Consider the following 22,065-nt stretch of genomic DNA (forward strand, 5'->3'; position numbering starts at 1 on the left):
CTGCGCTTTCGGAAGAGGACGGAGACTTGAGGGGAGAACAGTACAACAGCAGATTCTCAGAAGAGGACCCCGGCCTGGCCCTGGAAAGGGCAGTGTTCATCACTGGGGCCCGGGGCAGCTGCGGGATCCGGAGAAATCCTGGCCTGGGGGCCGGACCCGGCTGAGGGAGGGAGGGAGCCCACCTTAGACGGATTGGAATCGGCTTGGCCTTGGGGGAGGGGGCGGTCCCTATGGCCCCCGCCCCGCCCCTCCCCGCCCCTCCCAGCTCTTCGGTGCCGTTTCTTGGGCTTTGTTTCGGAGGCCAGCCCCTCTCTGTGTGCTGCCTGCCTCTCCACCAATCGCGAGCCCGGATACCGGGGGAGGGAACTGCTCATCCTGTCCCCCAAGCCTCGCCCCTTTACACGCGCTCTCGGAACCCCTGGGATGATTGACAGCCGCTCGGCCCAATCGGCTCGTGACGGAGGAATCCTCCCGCGGGGGCTGGGGCTGGGATCCGACTTGGAGAGGCCAATCGCCCTGGTCCTGGGGGGTGGGGCCCGTTCGTCTTCCTTGGTGGCCCCCTAGCGGCCCCCCCGTCTCGCCCGTCCGCCAATGGAGGGAGAGGGGGGCGGTGCCTGGCTGGCCGGAGAGCCAATGGCGGGGGTGGGGTGGGCGAGCCGGGGGCGGGCTCCGAGGCGGCGGCGGGTACCCTGCCAGGAGCCGGAGCTGCTGCGAGCCGGTGGGGGCATCAGGAGGAGCTGAGGCCGGGCCGGCGGGAGCAGTGGAGGAGCTGCACGAAAATGCACTCGGATGCTGCCGCTGTCAGTAAGTAACGGGCCGGGAGCGGGTGAGAAGCCTCGCGGGTAGGGGCGGACCTCGGCGCCCTGGGCCGGCAGCGCCACTGCCATCTGGACCCTGGGCCTTCCGCGGGGGGCTGCCGGCCGTGACGCTGTGGGGAGTCCAGAGGAGGGGAGAGGGCGCGCCCAGGCCGGCATCCCGGCAATGGGGGAGGGGCTAACTTGGTGAGGGGTAAAGGGGACCCTGCAGGGGATGACAGCAGGGCACTGGGGCTCCGGGGGAGGGTGAGTAGTGGGCTGGAGGTGCCGGTGGAGGAGGAGGGTGATAATAGGGCTGGGGCCATGACGGGGAGGGGGATGAAGGGATTCAGCAGGGTGGCAGGTCACCCGCGTGGGGGCGCCGGGGGCGAGGGACGGATAAGATCCTCGAGGGTGTGGGGGGCCTAGCAGGAGGGATCTGGGCTGGAGGACCCGAGGAAGGGAAGGGGCTCTGGGTAGGGGGACTCGAGTGTTGAAGTTTGTGGGGTAATGAGACAAGGAGATGGGGCAAGGAGTTTGGGGGGCTCTCCTCGGGGCCGCTGCATGGGGAGGGGCAACAATGTGGAGATGAGAACCGCGTTGGAACCGAACGAGGGGGCGGGGTTCTTGGGAAGAACGGTGTGGTGGGGGATGGGGGGGGCGCGTGGGGATGGGGAGGGGGGGCCGCGTGGGGGGGGTGGGGAGGGGCTGGCCTGCCGTGTGGGGGAGGGGAGGGGAGGGTTGGGGAACCAGCCGGGGGGAGGGGGAAGCCGGAGAGCTCGGTGGGGGAGGGGGGAGGGAGGCTTGATCGGGGGGTGAGGAAACTGTGGGGAAGAGGGTCGTCGAGAATGACTTGGGGGATTCCCAGGCTAGTGTTAGGGGATCGACGTGAGCCTTTGGGGCTGCGTCTTTGGGATTGGGTGGGAGAGGTTCCCCGCCCCCTCCTTCCAGCTCCTCCGGTTGTCCCCTCCCCCAGCCCCCAGGGCCGGGTGACCCCTGCAGCTGGGCCAGCCTGAGACCCTGCTTGGGGTTACGGGGTCGGGAGTCCCCAGCCGTGCCCTGGGGAGGCCGAGGGGGGTGGGCAGGGGGAGGACTCGGGTTGTCAGTGACCAGGGCGGTGAGGGAGCGGACGAAGGACGGAGCTGAAAGCGCGAGGGACCCCCGCAGAGGGCCGGGCTGCTTTTGTGCAGGGGCCGGTCCGGGGTCTTTGGAGGGCTGGGGCTTGTGACGCATTCTCTAATTTTTAGCGGGGCCGGATTTCCGCGACCCTCGTGGCCCCGGGCCCCCCCCGGAGCGCCGCAGTGGCCTGTCCCCTCTGAGAGCGAAGGGCGGGGGAATTGGAGGGGTGTACTTTGGGATCCCCGTGAAGCCCCGAGCTTGGAAGGGGAAGGTGGGTTTCGCAGGGCATCATGGGACCTGTAGTCTCGGCTGTGCCAAAACACGGCTGGGCTGGATGCACGTGGGTAACTGTGGAGACGGCCCCAGCATGCACTGCGGCGCCTGCCGCGCGCTGCTTCTCTCCGCTGAGGCTCCCCTGCAATTGACAGGTCGGAGGCGCCTGGGCGTTAAGCGGAGCCCAGGTCCCTTGGCGGCGGTCACTCTAAAGTCTGGCATGTTCGCTTTCGTTTCTTAAAGGCAGCAGCAGCAGCAGCAGCAGCAGCAGCAGCAAACCTCCTTAAACTGTTAGAACCCATTTTAACTCCTTTGTCGTGTGCAGTGTATGTAGAGCCAGAGCTCTTACTTGGGGACCGTCTTTTGAAGATCAGGTTGAGGTAAAAACAGGCAACAAGAAACAAAAGCAAAATGAAGATAAGTTATTGTCGTTATTGTTAATTATTCAAATATGCTGTGTTTGCTAGATTGAAGTTGGACAAAAAAAGCTCTGTCTTTTGTTTTAAAAAAGTGTCCTTCTCTGTGTTTTAGGATATTTAGTAGGCAGAATGTTTCCTTTTCACTAGGGCAAGGTGAATCTTTCACCATTGAAATGATAAGTAACTTTAATTGAATATTAAGCCTTAATGAGTTTGAGGGGATTCTTAAAAAGTAAGTCTTAAGGTAATTTTTGAATTAAGTATAGGGGATGTCTAAATGAAACTTAAGTTTTTTTGTCCATTCACAAAACTAGTATATAACATAAAATATGGAAATGATAAAAGAAAATTACTTTGTCCTGTGGAAAGCAAATGGGAATACAGAGAGGAGATGGAAGACAAAGGATTGACAAAAGTTCTAAGTACAGTTGGTCATGGAATAGTCTTATCTGTAAGGGCTTTACGATATTGTTAGTCCGTCCTCACTCATTTTACAGATTAGGAAACTGAGACTTAGAGAGGTTAAGTAATTTAACCCAAGTTCCACTTCTAAGGAGTGGAACTTCGACAAGGAGCCAATTCTCCCAATTCCCAGGAGGGGAATTTTTCTTATTTCATTACCTAATGCTGTTGTCTGTCTGTATATGTGGTGCATAAAAGCGAATGGTTGGTAAATAAAGTTAAAGTATAACTATTATAGCTAGGATTTAGTAAGAACAATTAGAACCAGTGAAGAGTTGAATTAAGGGAGACCATGTGGTAGACATAGATGAAAGATTATGTTGACAGTAGCATTTGTTAATAATATGATTTTGAAACTGAAGGTAGGAAAAACTAGAAAAACATCATAGTGGGTCTGCTTCCCTATAAAGACTGAGAGATGTGATGAATAAAAAGAAGGAAACAGTTGGGTGTAGAAAGAAGAAACTTTACTGGTTTATATACTGGTTTAAAAATCGGACATTGGATAAAGTTTAAGGGAAAAGATTCAGGAGATGTGTTTGCTGTGCCTTACCAGAGATTGTGATACATTATGAGAAAACTCTAAAATGAAATTGTGTGATACAGTTTCTAGCACATTTACTTTTGGAATAGAAGGTAAAAACAAAAATAAAGATTAATTGGTGAAATTGGAAGACATAACAATAATTGCCTTCTGGATTTATTTCCTCAAAGACCTATTAGATTACTGCTCCTTTCCCATATCCTTTGTGTTTCTCTTTTCTGAACTTTCTCTAAAGGGAGGAGATATGATCTTTTGTGATTATTTTAGAGTTAATTTAAAATACTGAAGATACTCTAAATTTTAGCTTTTTTCTCCATACATATCTTTTTAAAAAAAATTTATTTGATTTGAAAAAATAATAGGAAAAAAAGAAAAACAAAAGAGAACCGTGTCTTGTGCCCAGCAGAGCACAAGGAGGATTCAAAATATATAACAACAAATTAACAGATCAAGAAAGTGTGTGTGTGTGTGTGTGTGTGTGTGTGTGTGGCGTATGTGTATTAGTAGAAGAAATTATATTAATATCCATTTTTTCCTTTACTTCTTTTTAAATTGTTTTGTTCTCTGCTTCTTACCTTATTTTGTTCTTCCCCCCTCTCCACTTCTCATCCCCTCACTAGCCTAAGTAAACTATAGTTAAGAAAAGATATATTTATGTATACATATACAGATATATACACAACTTCCCTTCCTTCATATACATACACATATTTTTCCTATCCCTGATTGACTCTGCTTTAATTCTCCTTAACTTGCCTTGCTATTATTTAAGCTCCTCCCATCCAAAGATTCGCTCCCCTTGTCTTCTTCCCTCACTCTTTGCTTTCTCATGCGCTCATTCCTCCCTCTTTATTTCTTCAGATTTTGGAGGGTGCTATGCCCTTCATGATATATATGTTACTGTTGCCTGTTAAACCCATTTTTGATGTGAATAGATTTTCAGAACTATGAGCCCTCCTCCTCCCCAATGCCTTTGTGAATATTCTTCCTCTGCACCTCATTTGTGTAACATAATTACTATTTTTATCTTAACTCTGTCAATCTTTCTTTTGAGTCACCATATTGTTGATGTGAATCTTAAACATATAGTGTACATTCCCCATGTGAAAAAAAATTGTCCGTGTTGAATTCCTTGAAATTAATCTTTTGTTTTGGCTCTTATGTGTTAAATTTTTTGTTAAATTTGGGTTTGACTGAAAAAAGCTCTGAAAATCTTAGAGTTCGTTGAATGTGTCCATATTTTTCTCATTCAATATTATAATTTTTCTGGATATGATATTTTTGGTTGCAGACCTAATCCTTTGAGATTGTTGGTAGATATGATTCCAGGACTTGCTGTCTTTTATTGTAGTTGCTAATAAGTCCTGTAGAATTCTAATTGTAGCTTAAGAAATTTGAATTTTTTTTTTCTCCACACATATCTTATAGCAGGCATCTGAATATTTTTGTTACTGGTTTTTACAGTTTTATATATAATATGTAATCTTACAGCTTTTCTGGTAGCTTTGTTCTTTTTTCCTTTTTATTTCATGTTTTTAAAGACAAAAGCACATAAAATTTTTTGTGCTGGACTGTGTGAGACTATTCCAGTTTACTGCGAATCAGCTATAGACATTTTATCCTTTTTCTCTCCACAACTCCCAATAATTCTTTTAAAGCAATAACTGTTAGTATATATTAGTGGTCAAGGATATTGATAGCCTTACTACTCAGTATTCTTAAAGCAGTAGTGATATCTGGAATATTGTTTTATATCTGGAATATTGCATAGAAAATTGTCATTATCTAATGAATATATAATTTTCTTTTGTTTTTCTGTGGCTAAGTGACATAATGGATTGAGCCCAGGGTTAGCATTAAGAAGATTCAAATGCTCAGAGGCTTGCTAACTATATGATCCTGAGCAAGTCATTTAAATCCCTCTGTATGCCTCAGTTTCCTCAACTTAAAAGTGAAGATAATACCTACCTCATACTGCTGTTGTTGAGGATCAAATGAGATTTGAAGAAAGTACTTAATACTGTACCTGAATAGCAAATGCTATAAAAATGTTAGCTATTATTTTAGTCTTATCTCCTATAAAATACAAGTGGTAAACAGTTGCTGTATTCCTAATAATTGACTTTATGAGATTATGAAGCAGTGCTGTCTCAATTCAATATTTCCAGCATATTTGTAACTAGATACATTGTCAGGAGGAAAGCCCAAGGACACAGAAAATGGGAGTCAGATTTTTAGAGATGCTATAGGCAGTGATAAGGAATTACCATCAGTGGATAGAGAACATTGAACTCAGATTTAGGAGGAATTGAGGTTAAATCCTAATACCCTGCACAAGTCACTTATTTTTTGTTTTCCTCATCTGGGACTTGACATCTTCTAAATTTCTTTTTACTTTTAAGTCATTGATTCTGTGAACCCCACAAAAAGTAGTGCTGCTGTCCATGTTGGTTGAATAGTCTTCCTTTTCATAATGGGTCTCCCTTAGATATCTCAGACTCTGTAAACCAAACAGATTTCATTATTATTTCCCTGCTTTGAATTGTTTCTGTCAAGGACACCACCAGCCAGCTTCAAAAGTTCCATGTCACCCAGTTGGTACATCTTGTCATTTCTACTTTTACAGCATTTCTGGTCCTCATCTCCATGGTTTTTCTTTCACAGGGTTCAGCCCTCATCACTTTCACCTGGACCACTGCAGCAGTCTCTCCATATTCTGTTCTTAGAGTTACCAAAGTGATTTTCATTCAAGCCACAAATTGGCCCCAACTCACTTTTTTCAGTCTCTTTAGGTTTCCTGTCATTCACATTGTGGTCCAACCTGTCCTTATTTTTCTATGTTGCTCTTTACTATTAGTTTCTGTATCTTTGTGTGACCTCTTTCCATGCCTGGAATGTACTACCTCTTCACTTCTGCTTCTTAGATATTTCTTAACTACCACCTTTAGGAAATCTTTATTTAACCCTCTGGTTACTAGTGCCATTCTCTTCCCCCTCAAATTATCTTGTTTGTTTTATATATACTAATGCCTGTACATATTATCTTTATTGGCTAGATTAAACTTCTGAAGGACAAAGCCCCCCCCCCCTTTTTTTTTTAAAATTTAAAACACATACACATAACATTCGTTTTTTGGTAATTTTATGTATTTAAAAACATTCTGAGAAAGGGGTTCATCAGTTTTGCCAGGCTGCCAAATGGTGGGCCATGACATAAAAGATTAAAAAACACTGTTTTAAACGCATTATTCTTGATTAAAGCAGGTGAAAGATTTTTTTTTTTTTAATTCTCTTTTGGAATCTTTCTTGGAACTAGCCTATTACTAAATATTGCTATTTTTCTTATTTCCTCTGATAGTTTCATTTTTTGGGATTAAAAATTAATCACTTCATGTGAACAACAAATTTAGGACATTGGAAAACTCTTACTTTAGAAGGCAAATTTGGCTAGTTGGAAATGAACAAAAGATGAACCTTCTGAGGTTAGTCAGGAATGAATGCTGATGTCTTTTTATAGGTTGCCAGCCTGAAATCAGTGTTGATATCATTGTATAGTTTTGTCCTTGAATGTACTTTGTTGTTTATTTTGAAAGTGAGGAAAATGCCACTTGATAATTATACCATTTAAAAATAAGGCAAGAACAAAAGGGGGGGGGAAGTAGCATAGAGATTTCAGTTTTTTCAAATGCTTTTATGTCCTAGTGTTCATTTCTTGAGCATTCTTGGGATACCTTGTTTCAGGTTTGAACTGCTTTATTCCTCATGAAGTGATTATGATTAATTGAATTATTTTTAGCTCAGAAAAATAATTTTCATGTGCTTTCTATGACATAAAAGTTGTGAACTGCCACTTAGTGATGGGAAAAAGACTCCCCCCCTCCCCCCCTCGTTTCCCCCTCAATGCCACTGTTATCTATTAAAGTGAATTTTCAATATGCCTTATTAAAAGTTTTCTTTAGTAAATATTTGAAAACATTACTTGCTGGCAAGTTTCATGATATTTGATGAGAAACAACCCTTCAGGCATTTTCTTCTCTCATTGTGTTTAGATTACAGAAAAGAATCCTAGGATTATTAACTGAATGGTAAAGCTTTGTGCCTTTCTGTTGGTATTTAAAAACTTGGGAAATACACACTTTAGGTCCAAATGAAGCACTCCTCTCCATTTGAATTTGTAGTGTGATTTCAAACCAAGTTATCCTAGTGAAAAGATTGAATGTGAAGTATTGTTTTGTTAATTTTAGAAATTAGTTGGAATAATAACAACATCTGCACCACAGGCTGAAGCTAAAGTAGTAATATAAAGTATTTTGCAAACCTTTTTAAGTGTTATATAAAATGAGTACATTATTATGAATTGTTAACTTTCTAGTTTAAGGTTTAGCACAAACTGATGAATAATTTATGCAGAGGATTCTGGGGCAAACTTTTTCCTCTATTCTTAATTTTAATTAGAGCTATGCAATCCAAAACAAAACGAGGACCACCCCCCCACCCCCCATATTGTTAAGCTGCTGCTTCATCTGCCTAACTTTGCTCTTAACTGTGACCTGTGTCCTTTCCCCAGGCAATTTTCCCTTTGCACTGGGCTATCTTCCTCCCCTGACCCTCAGGCATGAATTACTTTTTTCTCTTTCTCAGAGCTTTCAAGAGCCATTTCCTCCAGGAAGCTTTCCTACACTTTTCCTCTCCTAATTGTTGGTGTTTCTATATGCTACAGTAGAATGCATTGGCTTTGAGAGTAGGGGTTGTTTTCTTTTCTGTCATTTTATACCAATCATCTGGTAGCCAAACACCTTTACATATTTCATAAATGCTGTCTGTATTAACTCGGGTAACTTGCTTTCTAATTACTGTGGTCCAAAAGCATGCAATTAAATATTTGTTCTTTGGTCTCTGATGTAATATACTTATGACTTGGGTTTGGGGAGAAAGACCAAAAGGGGTAGAAAAAAATTTTTAAAGAAGGAAAATAACAAGAACTGGGAAGATTGAAAAGAAAGAAATTAAACAAAACAAAATCTTAATAAAATTTGTTGATGGGTAAAGAGTATATGGAGAATAACAACAATAGCTGACATTTAACAAAGTACTATGCATACATTTGAATCACAGCAACTTTGCAAAGTGGGAATGAGAGCTACTGTCCCCATTTTACGGATGAAGAAACTGAGAAGTTAAATGACTTGTATCCCGAGAAAGGGGGTGAGCTCTGTCTGATCCCTTCTGACTCCAGTTTTCTGCCATTTTCTATCATTCACTGTGAAAAGTGAAGAGGGAAGGCTGTTTATGCAAAGCCAGAAATGATAGAAAATAACATCACTTGATTATTTTCTTCTGCTCCTCTTGTACCGGGTGCAAAAATATTATTTACACATATTACCTGTGCTTACACTTGTCTGTATATTTGTTTATCTCTCACCCTCTTCCCCCCTCCCCAGTGGCTATTCTTGGTTAATGGCTCTGGGTTAGGAAGTGCCTGCAAAATTAGTTTAACACAGATCAAATTATTGATTCTCGAAGTTCTTTTAAATTCTTGATTAAGTCAGAGAAGTTTTAAGAGATTTCCAGAATTTCATCTTCTACCACTTGCTTACCTCAATTTTTGACACTTTCTCATCTCATTTAACTCCCATATCAAGTTGTTTGGAATTTATTGAGACTAGGGGTTGTTTTATTTTTTAATTTTAATCCCCAGTTCCTAGCACAGTGCCTGAAGTATGGTGGGCATCTCTTTAATGCTTGTTGATTGGTTGATCATTTTTACCTAACCAAGTGAAGAATCACAAGAAAAGTATTTCTGGATCCTTTTTCTTAGGCTGGGAATAACCAAGTTGAAGTCATAGATTTTGTTAAACTTCATATTAAAAGGAGATAAACTCAGTAGGATAGCTTAAATACCCTATTTTCTATTTTACATATATATAATTTTTATTTTATTTGTAGAGCACAGCTATCATTTTTTTTTTTTTTTTTTTAATAAGGTAAGTGTTTTCCTTCTTTCTATTCCTTCTTTGGTGAAGTTGAACTCAGGTTATCTCTCTTTCACACACACACACCTCTTAAGGGTTTTGAAGTTGTTTTTCTTTACATTTCAATTCTTATTTTTTAAAAGAGTAAAAAATAAATTATTCTTTCTCAGCTGAATGGCTTAGTGGATAAGGGTACTGGCCTTGGTGTCTAGAAGCTTCGAGTTCAGATGTAGTCTATCTTACTTATTAATTATGTGTCCCTGAGCTAGTGACTTAATCTCAATTAAGTCTCGATTTCCTTAACTGCAAAATGGGTATAAGTAGTAGTAATCCCTCTGCTCTAGGACTGTTTCCATAATCACATGAGGTAATGTTTGTAAAGATACAGTGCCTGGTATATATTAGGAATTTTTATTATGTTGACTTGTCCTATCCAGGAACAATTAATTTTTTTCTAATTATTTATGTCCATCTTTACTTCTATAAACAGATGTTTGTAGTATAGTTTTTGTGTATATCTTTGATAAGTTCCTACATAGTTTATATATTATTTTGAGGAATTTTAAATAGAACTTCTCTTTGTGCTGGATTTTATTAGTATTACATGGAAATAATGATGATTTTTATGGATTTATTTCCAGCAAGTTTGCTAAAGTTACTATTTAAGTTAATTTTTAGTTGATTCTTTTGAGTTCTTTAAGTACATTCACCATCATGTTATTTGTAAAAAGTACTAATTTTTTTTCCATTGTTAATAGGATTTTAGTTTTGGTTATTAAGTAGGTTAGTTGTCTTCTTGGTTTTCCTTATATTAAACCAACCCTGCTTTGATGGCATAAATTCAATCTGGTTGTAGTATATAATCTTTTTGATATATTTTAGTTTTTCTTTGTTAATATTTTACTTAAAATATTTGCATGTGTTCATTAGGGATTTTGGTATCTAATTTTAAAAAAATTTGTTCAAGATATCAGAATCACATTTGTGTCAAAAATCATTGTGTCAAATACGATTCTTTTTTTGCTAGTTTTGTAAACAGTTTATGTAATATTGGAATTAATCTTCGAATGTTTGATAGAATTAACTTATTTTGGTTTGTTTTAGGAGAAGGTTTTGTTTATAGTTTCAATAGTTGTATAAATTATTTCGATTCTGCTTACTTTATTCTATATTATGTTATGCAAGTCTAAGCTTTTTCTGTCTCAGTTCTTATTCTATGTATTGTAATAATATTACATTACAGTTTCACATACCATAATTTGTTTAGTTATTTCCCAGTTGATGGTTTCCTACTTTGTTTATAGCTCTTTGCCTACCACAAAAAGTGCTGCTATAAATATTTTTGAACATATGGGTCTTTTCCCTCTTTGGGCCATCACTGAGTCACAGAGTACTCAGTTTAATGACTCTTGTTTTCCAGAATTGTTGGGACTGTTTCACAGATCCAGCAAAAGTGCATCAGTATAGTTGACCTTCAAAGCCTTTCCAGCAGTTGTCATTTTCCTTTTCCTTTTTCTTTCCGTTTTGTTGTTGGGTATGAAATGGAACATTCGTTTACATTACTTATTTATGTACAACATTTATTAATATTTACATTAATTTACATTTCTTATCATTGGTGATTTAGAGAATTTTTCCATGTTTGTTTCTAGTATTTTCTTCTTTTGAGAATATTTGCTCACTTATCTTTTGTTGAATGATTCTTGTTTTTATATATCTGCTTTAGTTCTCTAAATAACTTAGATATATTTTTAGCAGAAAAATTTAACATAAAGTTTTCTCCACTTGATTCTTTTCTAATCTTACATACACTAATCCTACATACATTGGTTTTGTTTTTGCAGCAAAACTTACAATTTTATGTAATCAAAATAGTCTAACTTCTTTGAGCTCCTCTGTCTCATGCTTTATCAAAAATTAACATAGTTATGAAAGATATTCTCCTTTTCTGTTCTTATATTTGTTTACATTTACCTTTATATCATGTATCTACTTGGAGCTTATTGTAGTATATTATATGAGATTTGGGGCTAAAGCCAATTTTTTGCTAAATTGCTTTCTAGTTTTCTTAGCAGTTTTTGTTGAAAAATAAATCCAGCCTAAGCTCCAGTGATTTGAATTCTTATTTTATTAGTATCCTATTTCTTTCTAGATTTTGTGTACCTAAACTTTTCCCTTCCCACTGATTATTTCCATTTTTTTAAACCAGTACCATATAGTTCTGATGATTACCGATTTGTAATGTAGTTTATGATCAGGTCCTACTCTGTGGCCTTTTTCTCCCCTCTGGTAATAATGTCCGCAATTGCTCTCAGAAGTTTTGTTCCAGTTAGATTTAGGGAGGTTTAATAAAAAGTGCACTTGATATGAATGAAGTCTGGGACCTTATCCCAAACTCTGATGCAGATTAGCTTTGTGGAAAAGCTTGGACAAGTCACCTTTTTAGTGTAGGGGGTAGTCTCTTCTAGAGCTAAATTCTATAATAATCCAATTTAATAGAGGTCGAATACAAACAAGTTGTTAATCCTCAAGGATATTATTTTGTAAAACAACACAATTCAGTGACCACAGAAAGAGAAAAATGCAGATTTTATTTTTCTTTCATATAATGAGTGAAAGTTTTCTTTATATAAAAATTTCAGGACTGAGTTTTTTAAACTTCTTTTTTAAGATATTTGCTAGGTTGATTTTTCAACAAACTAGAAATAAGCTCCTCTTGAATATAGTATGCTTATCTAAATCCTTAGCACTTCTGAGAGTTTCCTGTGTTACAGAGGTAAGTCTTCTCTAAACAAGTTGGATTAGTACTGTTTTCTAGAAAAGACTATAATCAGGGGGACCTGGCTTTGATGACACTTCACACTCAGTTGGGTGGTTCCAGGAAAGCATCATCCCTTCTGTGGAATAAGACTAATAATTGGGAGAATTTAATAAGGACGTATACAGACTTCTTTGAAAACACCACAGTTTTGTTTCAGTTTGTTAGGCCTCTACTCTGTCTAAATCATGTAGTGAGGTAGCACCAGAGTGTAGAGTGCTGGGCTTGAACTTGGGAAGACTTCTTGAGTTCAAATCCAGTCTCAGACACAGACTAGTTGTGTGACCCTGGGCCAGTCACTTACCCCGCTGAGCTAGAGAAGGAAATGGCAAACTTTGCCAAGAAAACCCCAAATGAGTTATGAAGCATTGGACACTTTTGAAATGACCAAACAACAAATGTTTTTGTCATGAGAATAACTATCATTCTCTGCTCTCCAGGGATTTGCATTCTGGAGATAGTTGGTGGTACAACTATGGAGAAAGTACTGAGCTTGGAGTTGGAAAACCTGAATTCAGATACAGCCTTACATAGTAGACGTAGGACTCCTGGGAAGTCACTTAAACCTCCGTCCACCTCAGTTTCCTCATAAAATAGGGATAATCATAATACCTACCTGTTGGGTTGTTATGAGATAATATTCATAAAGTGCTTAGTCCAGTGTCTGACAGCAGTGTTTATTTCTTTCCTTCTCTTCCTGTCCTAAGTACATAGGTATATATGTACATACAAACCCATATTCACATTTGTATGTGTGTATATGCATGCATATTTACATATGTAATTTAAAAATTACAAATGGTTATAGTTTGACATATAGCTAAGGGGGTGGCAAAGTGGTCAGGGATAAACAATTAGGAAATTAGTAGGAGCTCGGTAAAGTATTTGCTGATATATTGAATTATCTTTTGTTTACCTTTTACACAAACTATTTTGTAACTAAAGATATTTCCTTTCTTATGAGCCAGCTATGACTATGAGTGAAGTAGAGTTTGCTTTTCAGAAATCCTCACTTTGTATCAAGAAGCCAAGCTCAATTTATACCGATGGGAAATATCTAACTACAGAAAATCAGTTATTCAGATGAGTAGTTAGCTTTGAAATATAAACAGAATTTATGAATTTGGCTTTTCTTGAGCTCATAGGCATTAAATTTCATTTATTTGATCTTTACTTCCAACACTTTCACCTTCAGTTTTTCTGATTTCAAGTCCTCCTGTTTGTCATGAGTAGTAAACAAGATTTCAGTGAAAAAATTTGGCATTACCACTATGACTTCATTTTTAATTTCATTTTTGTTTGCTGTTGCATTAAAAATTGATAGACTGTTTGTTTATTCTTGAAATTGTGTAATACATACTAAAATCTTTCCTTTATTCCATCGTTTTCCTCTCTTGTCACAAGGCACCTGTATAAAGGCCCACATAGTCTCTAAATTATGTCTACTCACTGCAACAGTCAGACTGAGGGTTCTTTTGAGTTGTAAGAATTTGAAGAAAAGCAAGATCTTCGTTCATTTTGTCCTATTCATTTATTCTTTTTTTTTTTTTTTTTTTTGTATCTCTCCAAATAAATTGGGGATTATGTAGTACCCTGTATCCACACAATGGAAGGAAAGAGCAAACCTGTGCCTAAGACTTCCATGTCCAAAGGAGATACTCATTATAGCTGGCTAGAGAGAGTAGTTTGGGAGTACTGTGCAGGCTTCTAGTTATGCTTCCAGGTCCCAGAGAGATGACAGCTCCACAGATGACTTTTCACCTTTCCTTTTGTTTCGAACAAAGGGTCTGTCTCTGGTGTGTTAGACAAGCTTCCTCTTTCTAGTAGTTCCAGTATAGCGATTGGTAGAACAGGGTGTTTGTTAATCTACTGCCTCTACTTCTAGAATTATGCTTTGGATTCAGTAAGTGGTTGAGGGGAATAAGAATATTCTCGTGAAACATTCTCTGATATGCACAAGGTTAAAAAAGGGGCATCATGGACAGTCTTAGACTGTGGGATCTTAGTCTGTTGGGATCTCGAGGTGGAGGAATCCATGACCCTCACAGGAAGTACTTACTGTTTTTTTCTTTGAGATTCAACATTAACTCAGAAGAAGGGGATGTTATAGTGAAGGGATAAAAGCTTTATTTATTCATACAGGGTGGTTTAAAAGTCATACTGTAGGGTTAAGACTTTTGGACCACTCCATATATCTCTATATGATTGCTTGTATGCGTATATATTCTATCGCAGGCATTCTTAATTCATTTCCCTTTCTCAAACTTAGGTAGGAATATCACTTGAAGTTACAAATTTCTATCAAGCAAAATAATGTATTTACAAAACGAGAAACTGTTGAGGCTATCTCATAGAAAGTCTTTATCATGGAAAACATTGGAGAAATTAGTTTTTTCACCCTGCTATAGTCGGATTCCCTTCCTCCTTCCCACTGGAACTTGGGTTGGTTTTGGGAGAGGTATGAGATCTTGGATAGGAAAAGAAATGAGTTGCTACAATAGAATATGAGTTTTCTAGCCTAGGAGTCTACTTCACCTTCCTCTGATAACCCTGTTTAAGGATGCAAACTGTATTCTGGCAATGTATTGGAGTTCCTTGTACCTTATCTTCCCATGTTTAAACTCATCATGAAAGGTGGTGTGGGCAGATAGGAAACTTTCAGAAACTTGGTGTTTAGACCTTTGTATTTTAATTTAATTCACTTACATAATAGATTGTTCTAAATACTCATTTCTTATTTTTGATCTTGGACTTCAGGTAGACCAATGATTTTTAAATTGTCTCTCTTGGATCTGTTTTCCTGGAGGGCTGTTTTTGCAGTGAGGTATTTTACATTTTCTTCCATTTTTTTCACTCTTTTAAAAATTTGCTTGGCTGATTCTTGATGTTCATAGAATCATTAGCTTCCATTTGCTACATTCTAGTTTTTAATGTGTGATTTTCCTCAGGTAGCTTTTGTATCTCTCCTCCCATTTGATTAATTTTATTTTTCAAGGTGGTGTTTTCTTCAGAGGATTTTTAAAAAAAATTGGCCGATTTTATTAAGGAATTGCCTTTCTTTTCTAAGCTATTGACTCTTTTGCATAACTCTCATTTTTTCTTCTGCTTTCTTATTTGCCTTTTACAGTCTTTTACGAGCACTTTCAAAAGAAGCCTCTTTGGGCTCAAGAACAATTTATTTCACTCTTTGAGACGTCCTCTGTGGACATTCTGTCCTTGTCTGTTAGTGTTTTGGTCTGCCCTATCACCACGGTAGCTTTCTCTGGTAAGGTTCTTTTCTGGTTTTTTTTTTTTTTGTTGTTGTTGTTGTTTTGTTTTTTTTTTCTCATTTTCTTTGATATTTCTTTCTTTCTTTTTTTACTTTTAAGGTAGAGTTCTCCTCCCGAGGTATAGGGGGCGCCATCCCAAGCTTCCTGTGCCGTTTTGAGCCTCTGCTTTGAGCACAGCGCCCCCTTGTGGTTGCAGGGGGAGCCCAGCCCGCCCTTTCCAGAACCCACGCTGGTTTCCCCCAGTTTCCTTCCTGAGCTGGCACTGGAGGCTGCCCCTGCCGGGCTCCCCTGCTGAGCCAGGACCGAGGGTCCCAGCGGCTGATCTGCTGTGAGTAAGTTCCTCCCGCCGCTTTCCCAGAGTCCCGCCCGAGCTGTCTCCCCGGTGAGGCGGAGCTTTCTTGGAGTTTTCCAGTCTGTTCTGACAAAGGTCAGCGTGGTTTCATTCGGTCAGTCTCTGTTCAGAAGCTCGGCTTCACGGGGTTTTGGAGGGAAACTGGGAGAGCAGCTTCCTGGCTTCGCTCCGCCATCTTGGCTCCTGAACGCTCATCTCTTTGCATGTGGCCAATGACTTTTTGAATTTTGTTTTTCTTTCGGATTCTGATGCTTGGATAGCTGGATTAAAGCACGGCTTTGGAGGTGTCAGGGGAGCTTATGTTGTAGTTTGGGTCCTGGTCCTTCTTGGGACAGGTGCTTTATATTTTTAACTCACCCTCCAGGACCCCTTCTCTTTTCTGAAATCCTTCAGAAAACTTTCAAAATTTACTATCTTCTATGCTTGTTGAATAGGCCTCTCTGTCTGTAACATTAAAGGTAGGTAGCCAGTCAGATTCACTGGGAGGAGACGGTCTCTTCTCCTCTGTAGCATCCACTCTTCCTTCCTCATCCCTGAGTTGTCATGATGCCTGGCAGGTTGATGAGATCAGTGGTGAGAATATCATGTAAAACTGTGCTCTAGGTGGTGGTGCAGGGTCTTTTTCAGGGCTATTAGATGTTCTCAGCCCCTCTGGATTCTGACTCCTTTTCTTATGCTCGGGGCTACTTCCACTTAGGTCACTACATATTCTTGTCTTGTGAATTAAACTGGCCAAATAAAAACTTAGGATCTTAATATATATTGGTTGGTTGATCATATCACCAACCTGATTCTGTTAGGCATCTAGGTCGCTCAGTGGATGGGGTACTAGGCCTTGGAGTCAGGGAGACCCGAGTGTAAAATGTGACTTCAGATGTACATTAGCTGTATAATCCTGTGCAAGACACTATACGCTGCATGCCTCAATTTCCTTATATGTAAAATGAGCTGGAGAAGGAAATGGCACACCGCATCTCCGCCAAGAAAACTCCCAAATGGTTCATGAAGAATAGGACACAACTGAAAAATAGACTAATTGTCTATGCATTCTCTTAAGATTTCTCATGATTTGTGTGAATATTTAAAACTCTCCACATGGAGGAAAAAACGAGTTTTTAAAAATGCTTTTCCCTTTCAGTCTAATTTGTAAGTTAATAATTTTTTTTTACAGAAGGGTTTAGTTTTGTACAAATATCTTTGAATTATTGTATTTATAAGTCCACAGCCTTGCACAGTGCCCATTTTATAGCAGGTACTTAATGAATGTTTATTGTTTGATTGATTGGAAATGTGGCTGCTGTAATTGAAACTCTTTGTAATTGGTCTTGGTGTACCAAATAAAATTCTCCCATATGATAGGGAGTTTCTGCTTTTTTAACCCACAGTGTTTTTGGAGATATTAGTAGTATTATTTGGAGCACTAGTTCTTTACCTGGAATCTGTGGACTTAAGAAAAATAGATCTGGAAAGTTATTTCAGTATATAATTGGTTTTCTTTGTAGTTCTATGTATTTTATGTCTGTATAAACATTATTCTGAGTAGACATTATTAGCGTGCCAGAGTGGCCCTTGATTCACATAAAAGGTTAAGAACATTTGATTTAAGAGTGTTGCAGTAAGAGTGGGCCTTTTCAAGTACTTTTCTTGGAGAGAAGGACATAGGTTTTATTGTTGAGGATTTGTGCAGTCAGTAAATACTGACATACATAGACCCACAATCTTCAAGAACCTTAGATATTACTTACCCTCCCCCCCATTTTGATAAATGAGGACACTGAGACCTAAAAAAATTAAACCACTTGTCTGAGATTACAGAGGGTGTAGTAAGTTGCACATTCAGAATTTAAGTTCAGATCCAGCATAGTTCTTTATGGATGGTAATTTTAGTTTTCCCCTTTGACAAGCCTTAAGCACTGTCATATTGAATGATATCTTCAAATACAGGAAATCAGTGTTTTTAAGACTCTAGACCTCACTACAAATGATCAGGGTGCTGGCATAGTGAGGTTTTATGAAGTTTTTGAAATGTATTTCATTGCATTTGAATTTAGAAAATGAATTCTGGTATATAGCAGTCACTCAGATATGTCTGTTTAAAGAACGATTACCATTACCATAGGTTTCATACACTCAAGAAAACCATAATTATTATCTTTTCAACTGTCTTCCTGTTTGGTGAGTGAATAACTAGTATACTAGTAGTTGTTGGGGAGGGGGAAAAAGGAGAATGTGAGCTTTGCTGTCCAGGACCTATATTTTCATTTTATTGGACTTGTAAGCTTAATGATACTTTAATTTTAGTTGCATGACTGGCGTGATTTTGCCATTCGTAAATATATTTTTATTTTAAACTTAATAGGATTCATATAGAAGCTTTGTAATATGAGGTCTTAGAATTTAGATGGAGAATTATTGATTTCTAGGAAGAGGGCTATATGTTGAATTTTATAAGGTACAATTTAGTTAGTATCAGAATTTTTATTTAGTTTCACATCTGACATTACACAGCCTTATTTTGGGGCATGGGAAGCAAATGAAACTGATTTTTGTTTCTTTTAAAGACTTTCAGTTGAATTCTCATCTCTCAACACTGGCAAATATTCACAAGATTTATCACACCCTTAATAAACTGGTAAGTAAATATAATAAAAACAAAAAGCAACTGTTTGTAAAAGAACTTTTTGGGGGGATTTTGGAAGTCAATTAAGATATATTTAGATGTTCATGAAAATGTTGAATTACAAAACTTGATATGTGACATATTGATAATAGCAAAACTATTTCTTACAGAATTTAACAGAAGACGTTGGGCAAGACGATCACCAGACAGGTATATATAAAAACTAAATTTTGGGGTCGAGACTTGTGATTTCATTGGTGTAGGGAGCTCCGGGAGAGGAACTTCCTCTGCCAATGCAGATCAACATCTTCTGCAGATTATACTGGGAGAGTCTGGGGTTCTCCCCCCAAAAGAAGTTCCATGACTTGCTCCAGGGTACCATGGTCTGGATGCATCAGAGGAAGGACTTGCATCCAGGTCTTCCTGCCTTTGAGACTGGCTTCTTTATGCACATATCCACCACACCATGCTTTGTATAGTCATATTTTTAAATATTTAAACTTCCTTTTGGAAAATAATAATAAAGGTATGAGAACAAGCATACATGGTTTATATCACGCGTAGTGGAAAACACTGTTTTCAAGCTGTTGATATATTCATGTCAGTAACTGAAGAGAATTTTTAGTGTCACGGCTGCTTCCCACCAGGAAGTCTATTCTGGTGCCCTAGTCGTGGCTAAGGAAGCGCTGCTCAGCAATATTTATGTAGTTAATAGGACCAGATGTTTTCATGGTGGTTTTGAAGGTAAATTTCTTTTATACAAATAATTTGTGAACTTTCTATTTGCTGTTTTTATTAGCTAATTTTAAAGTAAGAAATTTATTTTTTGATGATTAAATCTAAATAATTGTGATGATTGAAAATGATGGGTTTTCCATGTATTTTAAATAGCTTTATTTTGTGATTTAGTGGTATTAGGCAAGATATGGGATTCTTGATTCTTTATGCATAATATTGATTTCAAAAGTGTAGAATCCTCTAAAAGAAAATAAAACTGATCATAATATTTCCAAAATGCCAGTTTTCTTTGAAGGTTTTCAGTGAATAATTCTATAGCATGTTTGAAGTTTTCTGATTACTTTTCAGCTATGAATTTGTTCCTGTAAAAGTAGAATAAAAATAATTTTCTTTGAATTTCTTAGGAGTAAAACTGTAATCCTCACTCACACTTTTTTGCTTAAGAATAAAAAAAAATAATGTGGGGACCAGAGGGCAGTAGTAACTAGCTAATGGTGAAATATTATATTTAGTGACTTAAGATCCATAGCTTTATGGCTCCTTATTGTGGTGTTTTATGATGTAAGTGACTTAGTCATAAACACATTTAAAAGTTTCATTTTAGCCCTTACATTCTTCTTCAGTATCTTTTAAAATTATTCTGGTTTGGTTGTTTTCTTTTTGTTAAGATCGTAGAACCATTGAGTAAATCATAAAATCATAACAAAGTCTGTCATTAGAAGAGATCTATCTTTTTAGAAGTTCTCAGCTATAAAAAGTGTAACAAGTAGAGAATCTTTTTTTCATTGTATTTACTGTTCTGAAACATCAGGTAAAATGTAAAAAGAAATGTAGTTTAAATATAGTACAAAGAATACTACGCCAAGGTCATTGCTAACAGTTAAAATTTTTAACCAAACTAACAGTAGCACTACCAATTGTGCGGTGAAAGTTGTCAGTCTCTGAAAAGAAACACATACAGAGATCTAGGCAGACTCAAGATGTTCCTTAATAGTTATTGACCAGCTATAGTCAGTTTGGTTCTTCTCTTGCATTTTATCTGATAAGAGGACATTCACTAATCTTTTTTTCTATTTAGATGCCAGTTTTATAATTAGGGCATCAATACAACCTTTTGAGTGAATATTCTAATTGAAGTGTAGCGCTTTCCACAAAACAACTCTTTGATTTTGCTTCCTTCCTTTTTTTCTTCCAGATGATCATAATAGTAGCTCACATTTATGATGATTTATCATTTACAAAGAGTTTTTCTTATAACAGCTATGTGACAATTTCAGGTCAGGAGCCACTGGTATATACAAAGAACACTTTATTTTAGGTGACTCTATTTGGGAGCAGAGATGAAGGGGTCAAGTTGGGTGTTTGTTTTAAGGTCATCTGAAAAACATCACTATTGGTCACTTGTTCCCTTTGAGGTCACAGAAGCCCGATGTGACAGTGAGGCAGAAACTTATTGCTTCAAAAGGGTGGAGGATGGGGAGAGCCAGTATTACATTGGATTGAATTTGATGGTGTTGGCAGTGGTAGTAGTACTAAGGGAACCATTTGGTTAAAAAAGAGACAGACCTATGGGTTAGGAAGATAATCTGTTTGACCCTTGGCACCTGGAAAACTATGAGAATTCAAATAAGAGGTAAAGTAAGCAGGAGATCCAATCTTGAGGAAAAGGAGAAGAGCCAAGTTTGGTCTTTTGGAGTTTAGGAGCTAAGTAGCTCTGGCCTAGCTCCTTCTCCTTGATTACATCCTGCCATGTGTCTCCTGGCTTTTCTGCCCTCGCCTCTGCCGGCTCCAGTGCATTGTGGCCTATGTGCTATTAGTGTTAACAGCAGTTAGTGCAGCTGTGTCACCAACTGCATCATTGGACCATTGGCCCTCTCCTTGCTGCCCTCCTCAGCTTTTTTTTTTTTTTTTTTTTTTAATTTCTTAAATTTTGTTGTTGTTTTTGAAGAGTCTTCTGTCGAGCCTCCCCAGCAATGTTAATTCAGGAAGGAGGCCATCTGGTATGGAGATGCTATATTATTTTCTTTTTCACAGGACTGAGTTCTGCTCCATGAGTCTGTTCTCTGATTATCTTTCCTGAGGCTGGGGCATCTTGCCTTTTGGGTTGTGTCCCCAGTCCATCCTGGATAGTAGATGGACTTAGGTGCCATTTCAACCCTCCATGGGAAAATGGGGAACTCCAAGACACTTGGAGAAGGGAATCTCCTGGGATGAGACTCACTAAGGCTCCCTCCTTTATACTCTTTGGCATTCTTTAATCACTCTGTCCTAGAAGCGATTCCTAACCCATCCCTTTTGTTCACCACTGCTCTTGGCTTTTATGCCCATAATGTTCCCGGCAACTGAAGCTGGTTTCTGATCTCCTGAATTGTAGATAGGCTTGAATTTTTCACATACTCCCTTCTCTCCCCTCCCCCCCTACTTTTGCTACCTGAGCAAACTTTCACTTACTATGTGTCAGATTCTGTGCTGGTGATGGGAAGCACTTTTGTTCTCTTTAAGATTCAAATGTTACCATTTTGGTATCTGTTTTATCATGCTCTAAAACACCAGGGAATTGTTTCTATTACTTAGTCTTTTCTTGTAGTGCTACTTAGTAGTTTTTCTGGGTTTTTTTCCCCCATTGAAGTGCTTTCTTTTTCTTTTTTTTTGTTTTTAAATGCTTTTTATTGATGTCTTTTTTTT

The 22,065-nt window shown here is 38.8% G+C and overlaps 1 protein-coding gene across 7 annotated transcripts in view; it reads left to right on the forward strand.

The window, feature by feature from the left end:
- Positions 1 to 659: 659 nt before the first annotated feature.
- The window catches only part of DCUN1D4 (defective in cullin neddylation 1 domain containing 4), a 77,148-nt gene continuing 55,742 nt past the window's right edge, over positions 660 to 22,065 (forward strand). Inside the window, exons 1-5 of one of the 7 annotated variants that reach the window (XM_031942950.1) lie at positions 679 to 804; positions 15,529 to 15,666; positions 15,770 to 16,002; positions 18,584 to 18,654; positions 18,813 to 18,852. Coding sequence is in view for 3 of the 7 variants with exons in the window: in XM_031942947.1 (XP_031798807.1) it covers positions 780 to 804; positions 18,584 to 18,654; positions 18,813 to 18,852 (136 nt within the window). In the remaining 4 variants the exon portion in view is untranslated. Of the gene's footprint in view, positions 805 to 2,429; positions 2,567 to 15,528; positions 15,667 to 15,769; positions 16,003 to 18,583; positions 18,655 to 18,812; positions 18,853 to 20,273; positions 21,014 to 21,355; positions 21,381 to 22,065 lie in introns of those variants that run through there. The other 6 variants (XM_031942951.1, XM_031942947.1, XM_003773255.4 and 3 more) reach the window with 6 other exon arrangements.

This window comes from Sarcophilus harrisii, chromosome 6, assembly GCF_902635505.1.
Source record: "Sarcophilus harrisii chromosome 6, mSarHar1.11, whole genome shotgun sequence".
NCBI classification, from domain to species: Eukaryota; Metazoa; Chordata; class Mammalia; order Dasyuromorphia; family Dasyuridae; genus Sarcophilus; species Sarcophilus harrisii.